We start from the raw sequence: 20,513 nt of genomic DNA, 5'->3' as shown, positions 1-20,513 counted from the left end.
AAAAATGGTTTTTCACACACAAAAATATTCTAACAAAAAGGAAAAGCAAATGAAATTATGAATCTTTAACGAAAATTCCCTGTGCTGTTTATTTTAATTAAAAAAATATATTTTTACACTAAAAAGTTAATATTAGTACTATTCATTTACTCTTTATTTTATCCTTATCGATAAATCTCAAAATTTTTAAATAATTTTCATTAGTTCTATGAAATAATGACGTTGCAGCACGCTATCGCATCAACCAACGTGGCAAAAGGCCAAAGCAAAAGGAAGTTCTGGAAGTCACACGCCGTCTTCTGGAGTACCGGAGGTAAAATCTACCCGAAAGTAACGGCCAAAGTCGCAGATTCTCCGAGGCTCCACTCGCCGCTGCAGCTCAACACTCCGTCCTCCGCGAAATTGGATTCTCGGCGGCGGAGACTTCACCATGAGGAAGCGAGATTTGGCCATTCTCATGCTCTCCGCCTTCGCCATCTTCTTCTCTCTTCAGGTCCCCTCAAAAGCCCTACAGAAACTCTGACAACAATCGAATTTATGCATTTCTATTGAATTGAACTCGGATTGAATTGTTTCTGATTGGATTTTGATTTTGAAATTTCAGCACGAGGGTGATTTCTCCTTCAGAGAGGCGTGGATGCTCCTCTCCGACGACTACCCAATCAAGTTCGAAGGCGACCGCCTTCCTCCGCCGATCGTGGCCGATCTCAACGGAGACGGCAAGAAGGAAGTCCTCGTCGCCACCCACGATGCCAAAATCCAGGTCTCTCTCTCTCTCTCTCTCTCTCTTCATTTTCATTGTTACTTACTTGTTAGGTATGCTGAGGGTTTAGTGTTATTGGTAATTTTTGTTATTGTTAGGTTTTGGAGCCTCATAGTAGGCGTGTGGACGAAGGATTCAGCAACGCGCGCGTGCTTGCGGAGGTCAGCCTTTTGCCTGACAAAATCCGCATCTCCTCCGGCAGACAGCCTGTGGCAATGGCTACCGGGGTTATTGACAAGCTTCGGCCGGGGCAAAGACCCAGGCAAGTTTTGGTGGTTGTTACGTCGGGTTGGTCTGTTGTGTGCTTTGATTCCAACCTCAAAAGGCTGTGGGACGTCAATTTACAGGTTTGTGGAAAGTTTGGAATTTTGTTCATATCTAATGGTGACTTGGTCGGTGTTATCCGATTCCATAGTCTTATTCTAGTTGGAATTTTACAGGAGGATTTTCCACATAACGCCCACCATAGGGAGATTGCCATCTCAATAACTAACTACACCTTGAAGCATGGGGATACAGGATTGGTGATTGTTGGTGGAAGGATGGAAATGCAGCCTCATGTACGTTTCTTGTTATATTATTCAGTTCTAATTTGTTTCCATTTATTCTGGAATCAACTTTTCTTTCGAGTATTCGTTATGGAGAAAGCATGTGTGGTTACAAGTATATATCCTACTGCCAAGATTGTTTGCGAACTTTAAAGCCCACGGTTTTCATTCATAACTTCTAAACAATTCATCTAGTGTGATGGCAGAAGCATTATCTACTAGCTTTAGCATCCCTTAATTAGATGTCTTTACAAACTTTGAGGATGTTGATAAAGAAATGCTGACCTTAATCTTCTTTGCACTTTTCCGTCAAGATGAATATCGATTATAAAGGTTCAAATTGGACTTGCTTTTGTTATAGCTTTTTTTTTTCTATATTCGTTGCTTCACTGCTCCTGGTATTTCACAAGTTTCTATTTATTGTCCGTTCTTGTCATCTTAAATTCTTTTCTGTGGAGTACTTGATTGAAACCATACTTCTACATTTGACCTGTTATTGCTGTTGTAATGTTTAAACTGAAGACTCACATTTTTAATCAGTCTACGGTGCTCTTAAAAGTGATTTCCTATCATTTTTTAGATTTCCATGGATCCTTTTGAAGAAATTGGGATGGCGGATAGAAGTGCTGAGCAGCATAGAAGAAATCTAACTGAAAAGGAGGTAAAAGCATTTTTTTGGTTTATGCATGAAAAACTCTTGCTTTTTTTAATTAGGGTGGATAACTTGATCTTCAGATTTTTGCATTTAAAGCATTCTCATTTCTTGGTTTAAAGTATGATATTGCTAATGTTTGAGCTTCTGAGTCAACAAAACTATATGAAACCAGTCATGACAGCTATTTACTTTTTTTTGTTCTTGGTAGTGTAGTGTTTTGATGGTTTTTTTTCTATCTATCTTGTGCAGGCTTCTGAGAGTTCAGGAACTGTGGATTTGCGCCATTTTGCATTTTATGCATTTGCTGGTAACTCTGGAACTATTAGATGGACTAGAAAGAATGAGGTGATCTTCGTATTTTTTGTACATATGCTTTTTACTTTAGCACTTCTATGCTTTATAGTTCATACTATACTTAGAAACTAGAAAGACATTAATTTTCTGGTGTAATATATCCAAAAAATTTATAGCAGGTGTACAAGCTAGAGTTTTTCTCTTTTAGTATCTTATTGATGCAGGTTGCTATTACACTACTACCTGGTGTTTAACTCTTATCTGATTGATGAGTCCAACTTTTGATAAAGAATATTGAAGTATTTGCTTCTCGAATAGCTGATTCAGTCATTTGGTTGTTTAGAATATTGAAGAGAATTCTTCAGATGCTTCACGGTTAATTCCACAGCATAACTACAAGCTTGATGTTCAGGCTATGAATAGTCATCGTCCAGGAGAGGTATGTTATTCTACCATTTACAAAACTGCATGGTTATCTGTTACAGTTACCCAGTGTATTTTGTATAATGTTGTGAAACTCTTATTCTTTGGAGTTTTGTTTTGGTCAAACATATGAAATATTTGAGTTTCGACTTGAAAAATGGTCCCTGAAGAAGCTTATGGAAATCTCTCTCTTTCAGTACGCATTTTCTTTACCTGATAAAGTTGTTACTAGTTTTCATCTTGTTGCTCTAAATTGCTTATGATTCATGCTTGTTTGGACTTCATTTATGATAGATTCTTTTGAGATAAGCCCCCTGATACATGTTACATTGTAGTATGAATGTAGGGAATTCAGAGAATCTATCCTTGGAGTTATGCCACATCATTGGGTATGTTAAAAGGACTGTCTTTTACTCCGTTAATTGCACTTCTGTTCAACTGAATGTATTATTTTGTGGTAAGTGATTTGCCAATTTGCATGCCATTACCAGGATAGAAGAGAAGATACTTTGTTGGAACTTGCACATTTCAGGCGGCACAAAAGGAAAACAGTGAAGAGAACATCTGGAAAGACTATTAACTTCCCTTTCCACAAGCCAGAAGAAAACCATCCTCCTGGAAAGGACTCAACAAAAAAAATTTCAAACTTGATTGGAAAAGCTACACAGTATGCTGGTTCAGCAAAATCTAAGAAGGTGCGACTTGTGAACCATTTGAATGTAAGATTGTTTATCGTATGTTGAAATTCCTTTTTGACCTGTTTATGTTTCTGGTGCAGCCATATCAATATATACCTACCATAACAAACCACACTCAGCTTTGGTGGGTCCCTAATGTCGTTGTAGCTCATCAAAAAGAAGGAATAGAAGTTATTCACTTAGCATCTGGTCGCACTTTCTGTAAGGTAAACGAAAAGCCCACTCAATTTCCCTTGTAGCGTCATAACCAAAGTTAAATTACACTTGATATGATTGCCATTCATGCTTTGGTTTGTGAAAGAAAGAGAGCAGCCTTTGTTCTTTTATTTTTTTTATATGTTGAGACTTGAGAGAGATCCACCCTGCTTCAGCTCAGTCCTTCATTTCTTATTTTTACTTTCTATCTGATATATGGACATACATACATAGAAAAACTTTGTTTCAACTGTGGAATATTTATGTTATTTCTTAATCGATGTAATGCAAAATTTATCGATCTTATCAGCTTCATCTTCAAGAGGGTGGCCTTCATGCTGATGTAAATGGCGATGGAGTCCTAGATCATGTCCAGGTGCACATCTCTCAACTTTCTACCTTTAGGGCTGGTTTAGTATTGTTGTGCTTTGAAAAAAAGCTGCTATGAGAATAAGCGGTTGTGCTGTGAGAATAAGCGGCTGTGAAATAAATCAGCAGAGTGTTTGGTAAACTTTTTTGTAAAAGTGCTTTTGGAAAAAAAAAAAAGCAGTCTGATAGTGGGTCTTTTCATTAAAGGAGCACTGTAGCTCCGTGTGCTTTGAAAAAAAGCCAGTTTTCCAAAGCTGCAAATAGCAGCTTCAGCTTTTTCCTTTGATTTCAGCTTATTCTCACAGCAGCTTCCAAAATAAGCTTTTTTTTTCAGTTTACCAAACACTTAAAACCCTCACAGCTTTTTTTCATAGGTGCTTTTTTTTTAAGCACCTCACTCCCAAATCATCCCTTAGTCTCTTATCTCAATTCTAGTTGGCTGAACAGCCTAAAAGTTTAATGCTCAGTGGATGTTGGAAGTTAAATGTCTGTTGAATTATGCTCTGTGGATCTAAAGCACAATGATAAAAAAATTATAATTGGTGGACAACCACAAAAGAAAAAAAAGGAGGAAATGCAGGGATAAATGTGGCATAATTAACTTGTGGCCTGAAGTGTAGATTTTGTTTATGGCTGCATGGGTGATAAATGTGACAGAATCTGTGCCTTCTCTGCAGGCTGTAGGGGGAAATGGCGCTGAGCAGACTGTTGCTAGTGGATCCATGGAAGTGCTCCGTCCCTGTTGGGCTGTTGCGACCTCTGGTGTACCCGTTCGAGAACAACTATTTAATGCTTCGATATGTCATCATTCCCTTTTTAACTTATTCCAACATGGAGAATATTCTAGAGGCTTTGGTCGAACTCATGATTTAGCATCGTTGGAGGTAGCAACTCCCATTCTCATTCCAAGAAGAGATGGCCATAGGCATCGTAAGGGAAGCCATGGTGATGTTGTCTTCTTGACAAATCGTGGTGAGGTATGCATTCTAATCTTGATCGCGTCATGGATTGGGATGAGATCACTCACAAAATTCAATTATAATCTTGTAAGGTACAGGGTACTGTTTACTTATGCAGAATTGGCAACTTAAGATGTGTACTTTCTCTCAGGTAACATCATACTCCCCTGGATTGCATGGCCATGATGCCATTTGGCAGTGGCAGCTGACGACGGGTGCTATATGGTCAAATCTTCCATCTCCGTCAGGGATGATGGAGGCTGGTAACGTGGTCCCTACACTGAAGTCATTCTCGTTGCGAGTTCGTGATATCCAAGAGGTGGTCCTTGCTGCCGGAGAACAAGAGGCTGTAGTGATTTCTCCTGGAGGAAGTATCGTAACATCAGTTGTCCTTCCAGCACCGCCTACACACGCCCTGATCACCGAGGACTTCTCAAACGACGGGCTCACTGATCTTATTGTTGTGACGAATACCGGGGTGTACGGGTTTGTCCAGACAAGGCAACCAGGTGCCCTCTTCTTCAGTACCCTGGTTGGTTGCCTCATACTTGTAATGGGCATCATCTTCGTGGCCCAACACCTCAACTCCATCAAAGGCAAACCCCGTGCTCCATCTTCTCAGTGAAAGCAGCAGAGCTTTCACGACTAAAATACTAACCGAATATCGCCACAAACCGAGAGAAGCAAAGGAGTTCATCGATATCGTGTTTTGGTAGAGAAAAATCGGCATACGCTGATGGAATCCTGTAGCCTTAACCGGGGAAACAGCATCAGATCGACGAGCCGACGGACCTGCTTCCCTGCGTTCACTGTAATCCTTCTGTGGCGCTTCGTTTACTCCTCCGAGTTTATTGCATGTAAAATCTTTCTTCTGCTATGTATCATTTGCATCTAAATTTTTCGTACGTACATATCTCTTGTTTTTTACTTACAAATTTTCTCCGGGTTTATGACTTCGAGCATCTCCAACAACACTAGATATATTTTAATGAGTTTAGCATGAAATTCGAAGATTGTTTTGGCTTTTAGCCGATTTTAAAAATGTTACTCCTACAACTTTGAATATTTTTTTCATTTCATAACTTTGAATACTATTTATTAAAAGGTACTCATTAAAACGCATTTAGTTTGATTTCATTTTATATTATCTTTATTATTACCAAACCCACCTTTATATTATGATGATATCAAATTAAACAGGTCTTAATGGTTGCTCATTAATAACTCAATGGGCTGCTAACGCCGAATCTCTTGGCCATATGGAAAGTAAAGAAATCTTGCAACCATTTACAAAGCTAGGTTAACTGGGATATAACGACGCTGTGGATCAAGCTTTTTGTGGTTTTGGGTTAAATTTATCCAAGTTCAAACAACATGATTTAGCTAAGCTGTTGGAGATGTTCCTGTAGAAATGACGGAAAAACGGAGAAAACTTGGCACAACAATCCAGGAAATAGTCCTCTCACTAATTTTCTTTCGGTCAAGTACTACTCTCAGGATATTTCCCTTTATTTATACAAAAAAATAAAAAAATAAAAAAAGAAATTTGCTCAAGGAGAAAAATTAATTAGGTCGAGTGACTATGAATACAACCAGTACCAATACAATTAAATAGGTGGGCACGATTTGGCACAAGCGGCAAACATTCTTCCCAAATATAAGAGCAAGCCTATACTATTGACGTCTGACAAAAAAAATTAATCCCCCAAGAAAAAAAGTTTTGGCCTTTGTATATATACGATTGATTGACTGCATAAAAGTATTATATATAAGTATTTATATATGTCATTAATTGTACTGAATTTTCTACCTCACGAGTCACGACATTCCGATTCTCTTTGAAACCGAATATTGGGTTTCACTTTGATGCATGTCAATTCAGAAAGGTCATCCATATATATGCATATATCAATCCATTTCAGAGAGATTTGTTGGGGAAAAGTAAGATTGCTACATGAAAATTCCGTGGGGCTGTCAAAGCAAGTGGGAGATCGAGATCTCTACCTAGCTCTCGCATTCAAGCACCTTATCATTAAAAGTCAATATAGAAATAAGTACACACACACACATACATATATATATATATATATATATATATATATATTCCAAGATCATGCCTTCCACCCCTACAATCTCTATAATTTAAACGGTGTATATATGATATGCACTGGTGCACTAAACCGTTTAATTTGTATGAATTAATATTTGATATGTTTGATCTAACTGTTTAAACACCGATACATTTGATACATGTATATTGTAGATCAACCCTATTTATTATCAAAGCTTTGTGGTTTAGAATTTGGATACTATTCTAACACTAGAGTTTGAACTTTAGGAACCCTAATCCGAGATGGGTCTTTAATTAATTTCTCCAGATTAACTATAGGCGTAGTTTTGCAGCAGGGTTTATGTTAACCTAATTCCAAAGACGACGTCCGTGGGATAATTACTCTACATGTAATTAACGGTCGAGAAATATATATAGCAACTAGCTAGCAACCAAAATAATATTTACTGGTCCTCGAAGAGACAATTCACTACATGTAAGAGCTTGGTTTCTTCCAAAATATGCCTTAATTACGCCTTCAAACTTGCAGCCTTGTTTTCTGCTGACAGCAGACACAGCCTTACAAGTTATGGAATATGGAAAAAAAACTTCAACTCCCACCAATTGGCATTCAGTTCGATCAGCACATTCAGATATACTGGTGCTCTCTCTCTCTACCGCTTTCTCAGATTGCAAATAGGGTTTGGGAGGAAACAGCTAATTGATCGAAAGCAAAGCAAAGCAAAACAAAAAATGAAGGGAAAAAACAAAAACTTTTTGCAGCAAATTGCCTTCTTGTCGGGACCACAGCAACTCAAATTATATTGCCCCCCAGGCCAACACACAGAAGATCACATTGTGCATTGGGCTCAGCCTACCAACCCTAGAGCTGATCAAATTGCATGCCAACCCCGCCTGCCTATAATTGCCCTAATACACCATGACAAACCCTAGTGCTCCCTTTTGAATTATGACTTTGTTTGTGCTTACTAGGGGAATTAACCTAGCTAATATGTTGTTTAGCTATTGCTCTTGGATCTCTCTAAAATATTGCAGACACTGCAGCGATGTCTATATATGTATATATAATTATATATACAAGCAAAAGTTAGAAAAGAAGAGAATATAAATTAGCTCAGTGCCAAACATCTGGGTTTATTATACTTTCTCAAAACGCTAGAAATATGTGGCCGTTACCTAGCTGAGGTCTCTGTTGGCAAGCACAATTCTAAGCTAGGATTTCAGACTGCTGCATGTGGGAGACTAGAGACTCTGAGAGTGATGGAGTATACGAGAGAGCAATGTTGTGGGGTTGTATGGCTATCATGCATCCACCCGTTGGTTGATTGGATGCCATATACAGGAGGGAGTAGTGTTTGATGTTGCACGTCACTGAGAAGTAGTCTACAGAACATGTGTTTTTTACGAATTTTCTTTAGTATGTTAACCTAACTAGCAAGCTACTCACTACAAATACGTTTCTTTGTTTAGTTAATCTACTCGCTACAAACATGATTTGCCCTTGGATAATATGTTGTACATATATAAAGTTGTTGATAAGATGCATTTGTCAAGGAAAACCTTATGATTTAAGAAAGAAGTTGAATTGAGATTTGAGATTTTCAATGTAGGTCAAGGATAGGATTATTTAAAGTCACCCTAACTAATTTCTTATTGCACGAATATGTTTCCCCAATACAACACAATTTTGCCATTTTATTTGGAAGATAGTAAAATAAAGTCACTTGACAACCCCTTGCAGAAAAACTGTGCTCTAAAGCGTGTACATACACAGCTAGATCCGCAGTCTGCCACTGTCAACGATTTCCATGCTTATATATATATATACATATATATATATATATATATATGTACGTAGTTTGAATGGTTTCCTTATATTGAACTTCAGATCTCGAAACTTCAAAAGCAATTAGTTGGTTTGAAGAATCACCGGATATAATCTTAAGACTTACTTATTGAGGATAGTTCTATTTGATTTGTTTGGTGCAAGCACTCTTTTTCTGTTAGACTGAATATTGAAAGCTCCGGCAAAGCTATAACAAAGTCATTTTTCATTGCACCCTATCTACCATTGTATGTATTCTTCCGACGTTTCAATGAATACCCTACTTTCACGAAACAAAATCTATCTATATGAAAGTTACTTTGTATAGAGATATGTTGGAGAAGAATTCACAACTCCATAACAGTTTCATGCATCAACTCTTTAATCATAGTGTAGCATTATCTTTCTACTCAGTATATGCATTGCAGTAATGTATAGCCACTAATGTTAATCCGAGTTTATTAGAATGTATACCGTATTTCCATCACAATTAGAGATTAATGAGCAAAATTGTTCTCATATCTTTACCCGTTCAGCACTCCTCCTTCGTTATCTAACCATACGACAACAAAGAAAGAAATGCATAAGGAAAAAAAATATGAGTTTGAAAATTACTACTCGTAACAAAAAGCTACAGACTCACAAAACTAATTTTGAAAGAATAATACCCTGGTGCATTGGGGATTGCCCTTGATGATTTCCCAAAATTCAAAGAAAATTGAATGCATGGATACAAAATTGAAAAATTGAATTCCCCCAGGTACTTACTCAGTTGTCCAGGGGACCGAATATTACACTGGAGATTTTTTGTTGTGATACGGTCCGACATACCAAGTGTAATAATACAATTAATGTAATATTACAAGTGATGTAATATTCCAGTGCATTGGAGATGGGGGCCTTTGATGATTTTTAAAGTTAAAAAAAAAATTAATGTATCGAACCGTATTCCCAACACATCGAAAATTTTCTGCTGCTTTTTCATTCTCTGCGCTGCTCAAGGAAACATGATATGCATATATACCGATGGAGTGGAAAGTTTTTTGAGCCAAAAAAACATGGGCGTCAATCTCATCATTATTTCTGTAAAAGTAAATACTAATTATTTTTTGCATTGGGAATGTATATAGGCATATATGGTTTTCTCTTTCTTTTTGTTAAGATTTTGTTCATCAAAAAACAACAAATAATAATTAGGTTTAAAGGTCAATAAGAATTTCCCCAATTCGACTAAATTAAGTATTTTTCTTACGGAATCCAACGACAAAATGTGTTTATTTTCTTTCGGCGGGTCTACAATATATAAAATTTTGTTTAATTTTAAGAAGAAAAAAAGAGTTTTGTAAGGAAAAGAATCTACCATAAAACAGCTGCATCACATGGAAACATACTGTAGCAGCACATTTAGCTTTACACACACACTATCCCAACGGTAAATGTACAAGATTTTTTCTAATGCACATTTAAATTACACATCTGAACAAGAATTGTTAAATTTTTTAACCTAACAGAATTTAACAGCTCTTGTTAAGTGTAACTTAATTGCGCACTACAGAAAATTCAATAAATGTATATGGTCGAAACTTGACCTAACTCGCTGGAACAAAAGCCGCCCTCTAATTTACCAGAAAACATGATAAAAAAAAATATATATATATATATATGACCGAAAGTTTAACCATGCTTCAATGCATGACGTGCATTAATGCATGACGTGCATTAAGACAACAGATGGTTTAATTTGTGATCAAGGATTTAATGGCTAAGTACCCAATATATATACTATAGAAAATTTCGATAGAAATTGAAGACGATTAAGAATGTTACACTTACCACATTTGTACCACCTCCCTAATAGTGTAGGGCACACAAACACGTATAAAGACAATACAAATGTGGTAAGACAAACGTAGTAAGAGTAACATTTTTGAATATGACATTATGGGATGGGCAAGTCTGTGTTGTAACTAAACTGCTACTCTAAAATAGTATGGTCTCTTTGTAACTGCCACCCTCCATCCATCCATGCAGGATCACTCAAAAGCTAATTCAGTCCATCAAGAGGGCTAATATACTTCAAGCTCCACAGCAAGAATTAATTTTCAAGCAATTCAATACACATATACTACTGCTTTGTAGAATTCTATCTAGTATCAACACAACTTAAAAAGAAAGCATTTTTGGAGCCTTCTTATTTTCTCAGTAATATTTTTGCAAGGGGTTGTCGCTCAGTTGATTTAAGATCATTTATTCCTGCACCGAGATCTTAAGTTCAATTCTCCCTTCTCCCATTTCCGCTTGTATTAAAAAAACTTTCATATAATTTCAACTGCAGTTATTTTCTCTACATGAAAGTTTTTTCACTGAATCACTACAATTCTTTTAATATTTCCTGCAAACTCCTCATTATATATATAGCTATATGCTATCCAATTCATTATAAAACAGCAGGGCAATAGTTATAATTTGGCTTAAGAATCTGGACTCATTTCCATGTACTCCATATATGGAATTCTCTAAGAGTAACCAACTTGCTTGAAGCAATTACAACAGAGAGAGAGAGAGAGAGAGAGAGAGAGAGAGAGAGAGAGAGAGATGGAGATGTTGACACTCTTGGCACCAACTTGCCGAATCATTTACGGATACAAAACCCTAAACCCCAAACACTCTCTAGCCATTAGAATAATACACAACTAAACACAGGCAAGTGCACAACTCAATTTCAAATACTTTCTACCTAGGATGCATGGACGTGGATACGAACACAAGAATACGACACAACACGGGAATACGAAGGGATACCACCATGTCCATGCGTCGTAGCTTGCACTTTTCAAGACAGAAGTTTTTACATGTTATTTACACCCCAAGATACATATATTCAGGCCTAAACCTATATTAAGGGATCTCTCAATTATTTTCGACAAGAAGACAGATTTGCAGCCATGGACGAAAAGACTTGGAGGCATGAACGATTGGAATCTAAATAAAATACATACACATACGACAGACCTTGGGATTAGTTAGTCAAATACTTCACCATGCAAACAAAAGATTAGGTGACTCCTTATCTATCTTGGGGTTATTAGGCTTTAGAGTTCGAACATGTGTTTGTGCATTCAAAAATCTCTTAAACAGACTTTACGGAGATTTGATTCATTCTGATGCTTCGTTCATTGAAAAATCTCATCTTATGTTTTTGTTTAATTTATCAACCTTAATTTCTTTTTCTTTTCTAACTACAACAATTCTGATGTTTCTCTCTTAAAATTAAAATTTTATCTACATTTTGGAGGTAAAGTAGGCTCGTTTGAGATGTGCTTTTAAATGACTGAAAGTTTTTTTAGAGAAAATGTTTTCTGAAACCAATCATTTGTAAAAATGAAAGTTAATTCTAGAAAAGCACTTGAAGTGCTTCCTGCAAGAAGCACATAAATGGCTCTTCTAACAAGAAGCACTTCAAGTATTTTTGAAACTCAAAAACATTTTCTCTAAAAATGTTTTCAGTCATTTAAAAACACTTAAAAAAACTAGCCCTTAAACTCCCTTCCAGTTTCATTACAGATATAAGCTTCCCCACAGTAAATTTATTTATTTAAAAATAAAGCTTGTGCTTTATACTGTTGATATTTTAAGAACTACTAGTGATAACTATAATCAATATTTATTGACTAAATGCAATAATGTGGCAGCATTAAAAGGTTTAAAAAGACTTCTATAGGGAAGTGAGAAATAGATAATTGCAGATAACATTAATGTATGAAATTTAGAGGACATGTCAAAGGTCAGATTGTTTGTAAACTAATTATGCAAGGCCCTTAAATTTTCTGCTATGTTTACAATTCCTAAGTTTTCATACAGAAAGTAAACAATATTAAATTTAAGCAATTATCCAACAAACAATTGAGCAATATTTCTGTAATTTTACCTTCCTGGAGCTGTGCATTAAACCACCGCAGGTGAAAATTAAGCAAAGCTTCCAGTTTTCAACATCAAAGTCACATCCATTCATTTCAAAATTTAGGAACAAATGAAGAAAATATAAAACAAAGTTCAATATTCTATGACAATCTAGAGAGAGAGAGAGAGAGAGAGAGAGAGAGAGAGAGAAGGGAGAAAGGGTTGCTTGACCTTTTGAACTTGAATATGCTGGTTTACTCATGCATGGCTGGACCGCCCATACCGAAATGAAAAAAGAAGTCGTCTTTGTAGTTTGTCCAACAAAAGACGAAAACTTCCAAGTTTTCGTGATCCATTTCAAACAGGCAAGCATACGGGTAAACAGGGAAAAAGAAAAAAAAAGCAGCTTTCCAAGTTCAAATCCAACCAAAAAAATGTCATGGGGTTCAACCCAGTAGAGGAAAAATAAATAAATAAAAACACCGCCACTCTTTTTTAACACTAAATTCATCTTAATCTACAAGAGGGCATCGCGTTTTAACCCTGGACACGCTACGTTAAAGAGAAATACCCATCCAGGATAATCCACAAAACACCACCACTCTTTAAAATCTCCAATTAGTCAAAACAAAATGAAGAAAACATGTAGCGCCTAAACATATTTGAATTTGAACAAGATATTAATCAAGAGGATTAATGATAATACCAATCATAATAGATGATGACATTCAAATTAACTAATTAACAAGCATTAGAAACTGTCAACAAAACAAATACGTTCCTCGCGCATCAATACTTTCTTTCAACTCTCTCTTTCTAGCTTCCTAGCTAGGCTAGTCCAAATGTGGGTATCAATTTTTGCTACAAAGATATTATCAAAAGATTTGAGAGTACACACTTACTACGTACGGAACAGTTGCTCGTCGTAGGTAGGTAGTCAGAAGAAGAAGAAGATGAAGAATGTGGGAAGTGTAAACTTTTGTTCCATCAAGATCTTGGTGGTGGGAAGAATTGCGTACCCATGTATGTGTTAATTGGAGCTGGATATAGAGAAGAAGGATCTATAACTGTCGTCGAACCCGCCACTGCCATTCCCTCGTGACCGCCACCACCGTCAATGGATGCTGTGTTAACGGCGGTGGTGGCTCCCGCGATGAGATTGAGCGGTTGGAAATTAACTCCACCACCAGACGAGGTTTCAGCTGCCATGTTCATGTTGTAGTTAGGGGATTCGGGTCCATGGTCGTTGAGAATTCCTTTAAACCAATGGCCTGCGATGTTCACAGCCGTCTGGTACGCGTACTGGACCTCGTCGTCCATTGCGCTCACTTTCACGCAGCGAAATACAGCCTGCGATCTTACTTCCGGCGGGAAATTCACCACATCCAAGCCTACATACACAGACATGTGTAAATCCCAAGCTCCAATACATAAAACTACATAGTTTTTCATGACAAGGAAAGACCCAGAGTAGGAAAATTAAATTAAAAAATTGCTTATCTTTAGATTTTCTTTCTTTTAACACAAATAAAAAAAGAAAGGCACACAAAAGCAAGCAATACGCACAAACATGAACACGGAATTTTTAGAGAGAGAGAGAGAGAGAAACAGTGTATTTCTTTCTTTGTTTCTTTCTTCCTGTCAATGTAATAGTCGTCAGGACTACTGCAGAACAGTGTTTTTTTGGAAAAGGAAAAGATGAAAAGAAAGAAAGCTGGTGATTTCTGATGGGGTTTTTGGAAGAATGAGTTTTTTACTATTGAGGGATCGACTCTTCCTAACACGCAATCGATATTCTCTTCTATTTGTTTGGTTTTGCACACGCTACCTTCCAAAACCCTTCCCCTTTTTTCTCCCCTTCTTCCATTCTCTCCTTGTTCACTCAAACCCTCCTTTTTTTCCCTCTCTCAAACGATCAAAAGATCTCATAAAACGTGTATGTATATGTGTGTATAAATAGAATACCTGAAGTATTTGTGTTTGTGTGAATACGAAGAGAGGGATTCGAGCTCGGATTTTCTCTGAGTCTTTTCGAACTTTCTCCACGAATCACTTGAAGCTGCTGCTGCTGTTGGTTCTGGTGTTGTTGTAAATGATCTTGCTGTTGGTGGTGTTGGTGCTGCAAGGCGGCGAGCTGCTGCTGCCGCTCACGGCGTTTCGACGCCGGAACCCACGTGCTCTTGACGTGGGTCGGACAGTCTAACCCTCGGTTCTTGCAGCAAGTCCTGCACCTCATGTGTATGCAGTCTTTCTTCGCTTGGTTCCCGCAGTCCTGACAGCTGGCGCCACCTCCGCTTCCTCCGCTTCCTCCTCTTCCTCCTGACGACGACCTCATCATCGTAAACGCCGCTGCGGCCGACCTCGACGATGAAGTGTCATCCGATCCCCTGCTGCTGGGACCCACCCCTAGAGCAGCCGCAGAAGCGTAGAGATCTTGATGGTGGTGGGGATGAGGCTGGTAAAGCCGTGGGGGCGGCTGGGTTTGGAGCTGGAGGAGCTGCTCCTGTTGCTGCAACAGCTCGAAGCCCTTGTACGGCTGATTTGCCACGTCCTCATTCTTGTACCAGAACAACGTCTCCGGAGCAATTTGTTGGTGGTTGTGGTGATCAGGCGGGGGTGGGTTGTTGCTATTATGCTGGTCGTCGCTGCCGCCTCTGCCTAATGAGAAAAAACCAGCCATTGCTGCTGCTTCCTTAACCGAGACCCAAATTGTGACCGAAAATCCATATCAAGCTCAAACTCCGACCCAATTCTCTAATGGGTATTTACTATTCACCTTGAAGTTTTAATTTTTATGAAAATATTTGAAGAGAATGGTGAAAAATGAAAATCTGCAGAGAGGGACAGAGATAGCTAGAACTCAGTTTGGCAGCGTTAATCGCGCTTTTAATCCGTCCTCTTCACTGTGCTGCGCTGTTCGCCTGTAATTTCCAAGCATTTATGAATCCCGCAGAACTTACCTCTCTCTGCAACGCCGCCATATCCTTTCTCTCCTCTGCACTCTGCAAGCAGCTCACACAAACTCAAGCCTCTCTCTCTCTCTCTCCGTCTGATTTGTTCGCAGGTGATGAGCTTTTCAGCTCTGCGCAGTGCGTTTCTTTCTCTGTGTGTGTGTGTGACTGTATAACATAAAACCCCTCTCTCTCTCTCTCTCCTCCCTCTCCTGGTTGGTTATGGATGTCATAATCTCGTCTCAAAACGGTAGAAGAATTAGATCAAATCACTGTTAAATTCGCATGCTCATCCAACGGTCATTTGCCTCGCCACGTGTCGCCGCGTCAGCTTTTTGCTTCTTCGTCCTTTTGCACCGTAAAACCCGCCACTTTCTTTAAGCACTCCCCGCCCAATTTTTCCCTTTTTTTCTATTCTTTTATTTCCTTTTTACTGCTCAAAAATATCCGTTTTTTCATATACATTATTATTAACTCTAAAAATTTTATTTTACATTTTAAATTTTTATAATTTGAAAGAAAATATACAAAGATGATATGGAGACATTTTCTTTTCTTTTTTCCACTTAAAACATTAATTTATGTTGAAATATTCAATATGATGATCTAAACAAAAGAAAAATGCATAAGAAAAAAAGACGTGCGGTTATCAATTTTTGTGTTATATTTAACGTTGACACTTAATTCGGTAAGCATTTGTCTCTATTTTAATAGAAGATCTTAAATTTAACTGCATCGGTAGCAAATTTAATATAAATATATTATAATCTACTCATAGAGAAAAATCATATTGATTGTTGATATTATGACGGAGATATAACATTTTTTTTATCCCATTTCCTTTTCATTTCACATGACCAAATTGTTTATCCCTTTTTTTGGTGAAAATTATGGTCTTCGTTACACCAAGGTTTAGCTGTAAAGCAAATTCTCCTCCACTCCTCTACTCACATGAGTCTTTGGAGGGTAATTTAGTAAATTTAATATGATTTTCTCTCAATAATATTACACCCTATCTTCGTTAGTGACTTTGATACACAATCCGTACAAATTAAAGTGTAGTCCAAGTAATTTTTTTACCTATAACCAGGTCAGCAATACCGTATTACTTGCAAGTGGTGGTTGCTATAGTAAATAGAGTCTTTCTTTTTAATCTAATGCGTTCCGGGTTCATACTTTTCTTTCTTCTCTTAATATAGTTTAAGTGATTTTTGTACTTTATCTAGTCTTAAGTGGAGAGAGATGGTTTGAACCCAGAAAGCTACGAGTTGAGGAGAAAGGCTCAAATTATGATAGCAATCCATCATTTTGGCCTTCCATAATAGACCAAAAAACTGAGTGTGATACCAATATTATAGGAATCACACTCTTACACTGAAACCGCTCAATTCATATATATATATATATCAAACTCATTGTAACTACTAAAGAATGCCTAATATAGTAAGGTTTTTTTAGCTAAAATAGTCGTTGACATTGACATAACTCCTCACTTTATTCTGTGAAAAACTCTGTTAATAAGGAATAAAATGACAAAATTACCCTCAATTTCATAAATAATAGGAAAATCATTAGGACAAATGATTTGAAATAAAAAAAAAGAGTATTTTTGTCATTTTATCCTTATTTAATAGAGATTTTCATGGAACTACCAAAATGATTGAATGTAGGCAAATTCGGAGATCACTTTTATCAATTTCAAATTTCAGAGAACCAAGTGAGGAGTTATGTCAATGTTTATGAACTATTTTGGTTTAAAAGCCTTACAGTGATTAGAAAAATAATTTACATTATTTATTTTTGTAATTATTTTATTGATGTGGAGAGATTTGGGTAGTTTAAAAGAGAAGTAGTGTGCCACTTAGTATTAGTATTATAATCTAGTGGTATTATTCTTCACTTGTAAGTGAGAGATTTTAAGTTCGATTCTCGCCAAAAGATAATTTGAACTAAATTATTGTTAATCCATTGAGAGTCTTAACTCACTCATCTACCCTCTTAATGTAGATAATATTGTTCATTAATAAAAATAAAAAATAAAACCAAAGGAGGAGTGGTTTGTCGTGTATCTAGAAAATAATCATGTTGCATGCATCTGTAGTGGAAATAGAGGGAACACAGCGCAGCCTCCTCGTACCTTTCTTTTTTCTATTCCATTATTATTTTAATTTATTTTATGTTTATTTCTTTCCCATTGTTTTATTTTATTTTATTTTTTATTTTCACCCAATTACAACATACTCACCGGAGAACCATGGCAGTTGACTATTTGGGATTAGGATCCTATCCGAATAATCAATTAATTGTGTTCGTTCATCGTACATTATTCGATCAGAAATTAACGAAAATTAACCTCACGATAAACATGCACGATTAATTGATCTTCTAAATTTCCACGAGGAGGATCCGGGACTATTTGAACACAATAGATTCTCTACAGTAACACTCTAGTTATAAAAATCTTGATCTCAACTTCGGTTGGTTGTATATAGAAATAAAAACCACATTTTTTTTAAGTTTCCTGTCAACAAAATTTATCTGCATAATAATAAAGATGAAATAAAATATTTCGCTTTTTAGAGTTGCTTTGAGCTTGTTTGTTCATAATAACTCGTAAATATGAACACTCTTGTTGTTGAGCCAAAATGTACATGTAGCTTATTAATATTGTTTACAGCTTATTGGCATGAAATTGGGCAAGAAAGAGAATGCTACACGCATATAAGTTTCTCTCTTTTTCAGTGTCTAAATCTTGAAAATTGACATGCTCCATTGTTAAATGTGTTTATTGTATACATACAAATTTTGTTAAGGATAACTAAGTCAAAATGTGTCTTTAAAACTAGTTAAAAAATGAGTTTTCTATAGATTATTTGTCACCTCATATTTTTTGCAAAATGTTTTATAATGTTATCACGAAAAATTGACGTTAAACTATGATGTGTAGGGAGAATCCCACTTTGAGAGAGTCTTCTTTGCATTTCTCATATTTTAATGCTAGTGAGACTAAATGTGTAGACTAAATTTTGTAAACTAAATAACATGAAAATGGATTATTGGATTATTACCTAAATGTTAATTAACATGTTTATTTGTTATTGGTAACAAATCATTTAATTTCAATTTTAGTCTTACCTAGTGTAACATCCCACATCACCCAGGGGAGTGGATCATCTAAGCCTTATATGTATATTATCATCTCTACGTAGCACGAGGCATTTTGGGAGCTCACTGGCTTCGGGTTCCTTAGAAACTTCGAAGTTAAGTGAGTTTGCACGAGAGCAATCCCAGGATGGGTGACCCACTGAGAAGTTCTTGTGTGAGTTCCCAAAAACAACGTGGTTGGGGCCCAAAGCGGACAATATCGTGCTACAGCGGAGTTGAGCTCAGGATGTGGTGGGGGCCCGGGTAGGGATGTAACAATTTGGTATCAGAGCCAATCCCTGGTCGAACGTGTGTCGACGAGGACGTCGGGCCCTTAAGACCAACTCCAATGGTAGGCTAAAAGCCAAATTACCCCCCAAAATTTCCCCCCAAACCCAATCCAACCGAAGGGAAAATTTTAGGCTAAATGCTAAACCAATGCCAGATTCCCCCCAAAATTTAGCCCAGAAATCGAAATTTAAATTTTTCAATATTTATCGGAATTTAAATTTTTTTGATAAAAATGTTCAGGAAAATTAATTTACGATAGTCTACATATTTATTTATTTATTTAAATTTAATTTATCCACAAAAATAGCATAAGTTCATTCTTTAATAATCCGGGGCTAAAATTTTAGGCTAGAACAGTTGGAGCAGAAAAGCTATTTCTGGGCTAAAAGCTAAATTTTCCGGGCTAAAATATTTGGCTTTTAGCCTAGCCATTGGAGATGGTATAATGGGGGTGGATTGTGATATCCCACATCGCCTAGGGAAGTGGATCCTCTATGCCTTATATGTATATTCTCATCTCTACCTAGCACGAGGCCTTTTGGGATCTCACTAGCTTCGGATTCTGTAGGAACTCTAAAGTTAAGTGAGTTCGCGCAAGAGCAATCTTAGTATGGGTGACCCACTATGAAGTTCTCGTGTGAGTTCTCATAAACAAAATCGTGAGGGCGTGATCGGTACCCAAAACGGACAATATCGTGTTACAACGGAGTCGAGCCCAAGATGTGGTGAGGGCCCGTCAGGATGTGACACCTAACATTATTCCCACCCTTTTCTTATTTTCCCATAATTCTATGTTTTTTTTATTTGCCAACACAAAATCTCTGTTTTTATGTTTCATCGTACTTTCATTAAAATGTGAGCTGAAAAATAAGTCGGGTGAATGAGAATAACAAACACTCTTAAAAATATATGGTAATGTTAGAAACACTAAATTTTGTAAACTAAATGATGTCGTTATTGATGATTATATTATTAATGAAGTGTTGTTTAACTTGCTTATTTCTTATTGGTGACAAATTATTTAGTTTGCAAATTTAGTTTAGAAATTTAGTCTCCCTAGCATTACCCGAGACTAAATTTCTAAACTAAATTTTGTAAACTAAATGATATGATTGTTGATGATTTGATTATTATTGAAGTGTTGATTAACGTGCTTATTTTTTTGTTGGCGACATATCATTTAATTTACCTAGCATTACCCAAAATATATGGTACAATAATTTATAATTACCATATTGACCTTGCCAAGCCTATTGTTAAAAATGCACTTGGAGAGCATTACTAGTGAACTACTCAAACACTACAACGCTATTACTAAAAGACACTACAAAGCTATTCCAAAGGACATTTTTCAAGAGTAATTTGAAGTTTAAAGTTTCCACATGCAAATTTTAAACTAAAAACATAACGCAAAATTTAGATTTACT

General features: G+C 36.7%; 2 protein-coding genes across 2 annotated transcripts; one reads left to right on the top strand and one right to left on the bottom strand.

Annotated features, from left to right (window-relative positions):
* Positions 1-215: 215 nt before the first annotated feature.
* Positions 216-5,839, top strand: LOC103401057 (uncharacterized). The gene is made up of 13 exons (XM_029090831.2): positions 216-493; positions 605-763; positions 862-1,110; positions 1,204-1,323; positions 1,892-1,972; positions 2,216-2,311; positions 2,604-2,699; positions 3,019-3,072; positions 3,175-3,378; positions 3,462-3,587; positions 3,887-3,952; positions 4,623-4,922; positions 5,056-5,839. The coding sequence occupies exons 1-13, from the start codon at positions 431-433 to the stop codon at positions 5,527-5,529; spliced, it is 2,088 nt and encodes a 695-aa protein (XP_028946664.1). The 5' UTR covers positions 216-430; the 3' UTR covers positions 5,530-5,839.
* Positions 5,840-13,380: 7,541 nt separating this feature from the next.
* Positions 13,381-15,884, bottom strand: LOC103400933 (protein SHI RELATED SEQUENCE 1). The gene is made up of 2 exons (XM_008339631.4): positions 14,666-15,884; positions 13,381-14,091 (listed from the first exon to the last, which is right to left on the bottom strand). Exons 1-2 carry the CDS (start codon positions 15,378-15,380, stop codon positions 13,688-13,690), a joined length of 1,119 nt encoding a protein of 372 aa, XP_008337853.2. The 5' UTR covers positions 15,381-15,884; the 3' UTR covers positions 13,381-13,687.
* Positions 15,885-20,513: the final 4,629 nt, after the last annotated feature.

Source organism: Malus domestica, chromosome 02 (genome assembly GCF_042453785.1).
Source record: "Malus domestica chromosome 02, GDT2T_hap1".
Lineage (NCBI taxonomy): Eukaryota > Viridiplantae > Streptophyta > Magnoliopsida > Rosales > Rosaceae > Malus > Malus domestica.
This window is presented reverse-complemented; position numbering and strand designations above follow the sequence as displayed.

What these genes read in the sequence shown, in the direction of transcription:
- LOC103401057 (XM_029090831.2), top strand. Translation starts at nt 431, where the DNA reads ATGAGGAAGCGAGATTTGGCCATTCTCATGCTCTCCGCCTTCGCCATC. An exon ending in TGTGGGACGTCAATTTACAG is followed by an intron (nt 1,111 to 1,203) that starts GTTTGTGGAAAG and finishes GGAATTTTACAG; the next exon opens with GAGGATTTTCCACATAACGC. An exon ending in GAGTTATGCCACATCATTGG is followed by an intron (nt 3,073 to 3,174) that starts GTATGTTAAAAG and finishes TGCCATTACCAG; the next exon opens with GATAGAAGAGAAGATACTTT.
- LOC103400933 (XM_008339631.4), bottom strand. Translation starts at nt 15,380, where the DNA reads ATGGCTGGTTTTTTCTCATTAGGCAGAGGCGGCAGCGACGACCAGCAT. An exon ending in CACAAACACAAATACTTCAG is followed by an intron (nt 14,092 to 14,665) that starts GTATTCTATTTA and finishes CTGTGTATGTAG; the next exon opens with GCTTGGATGTGGTGAATTTC.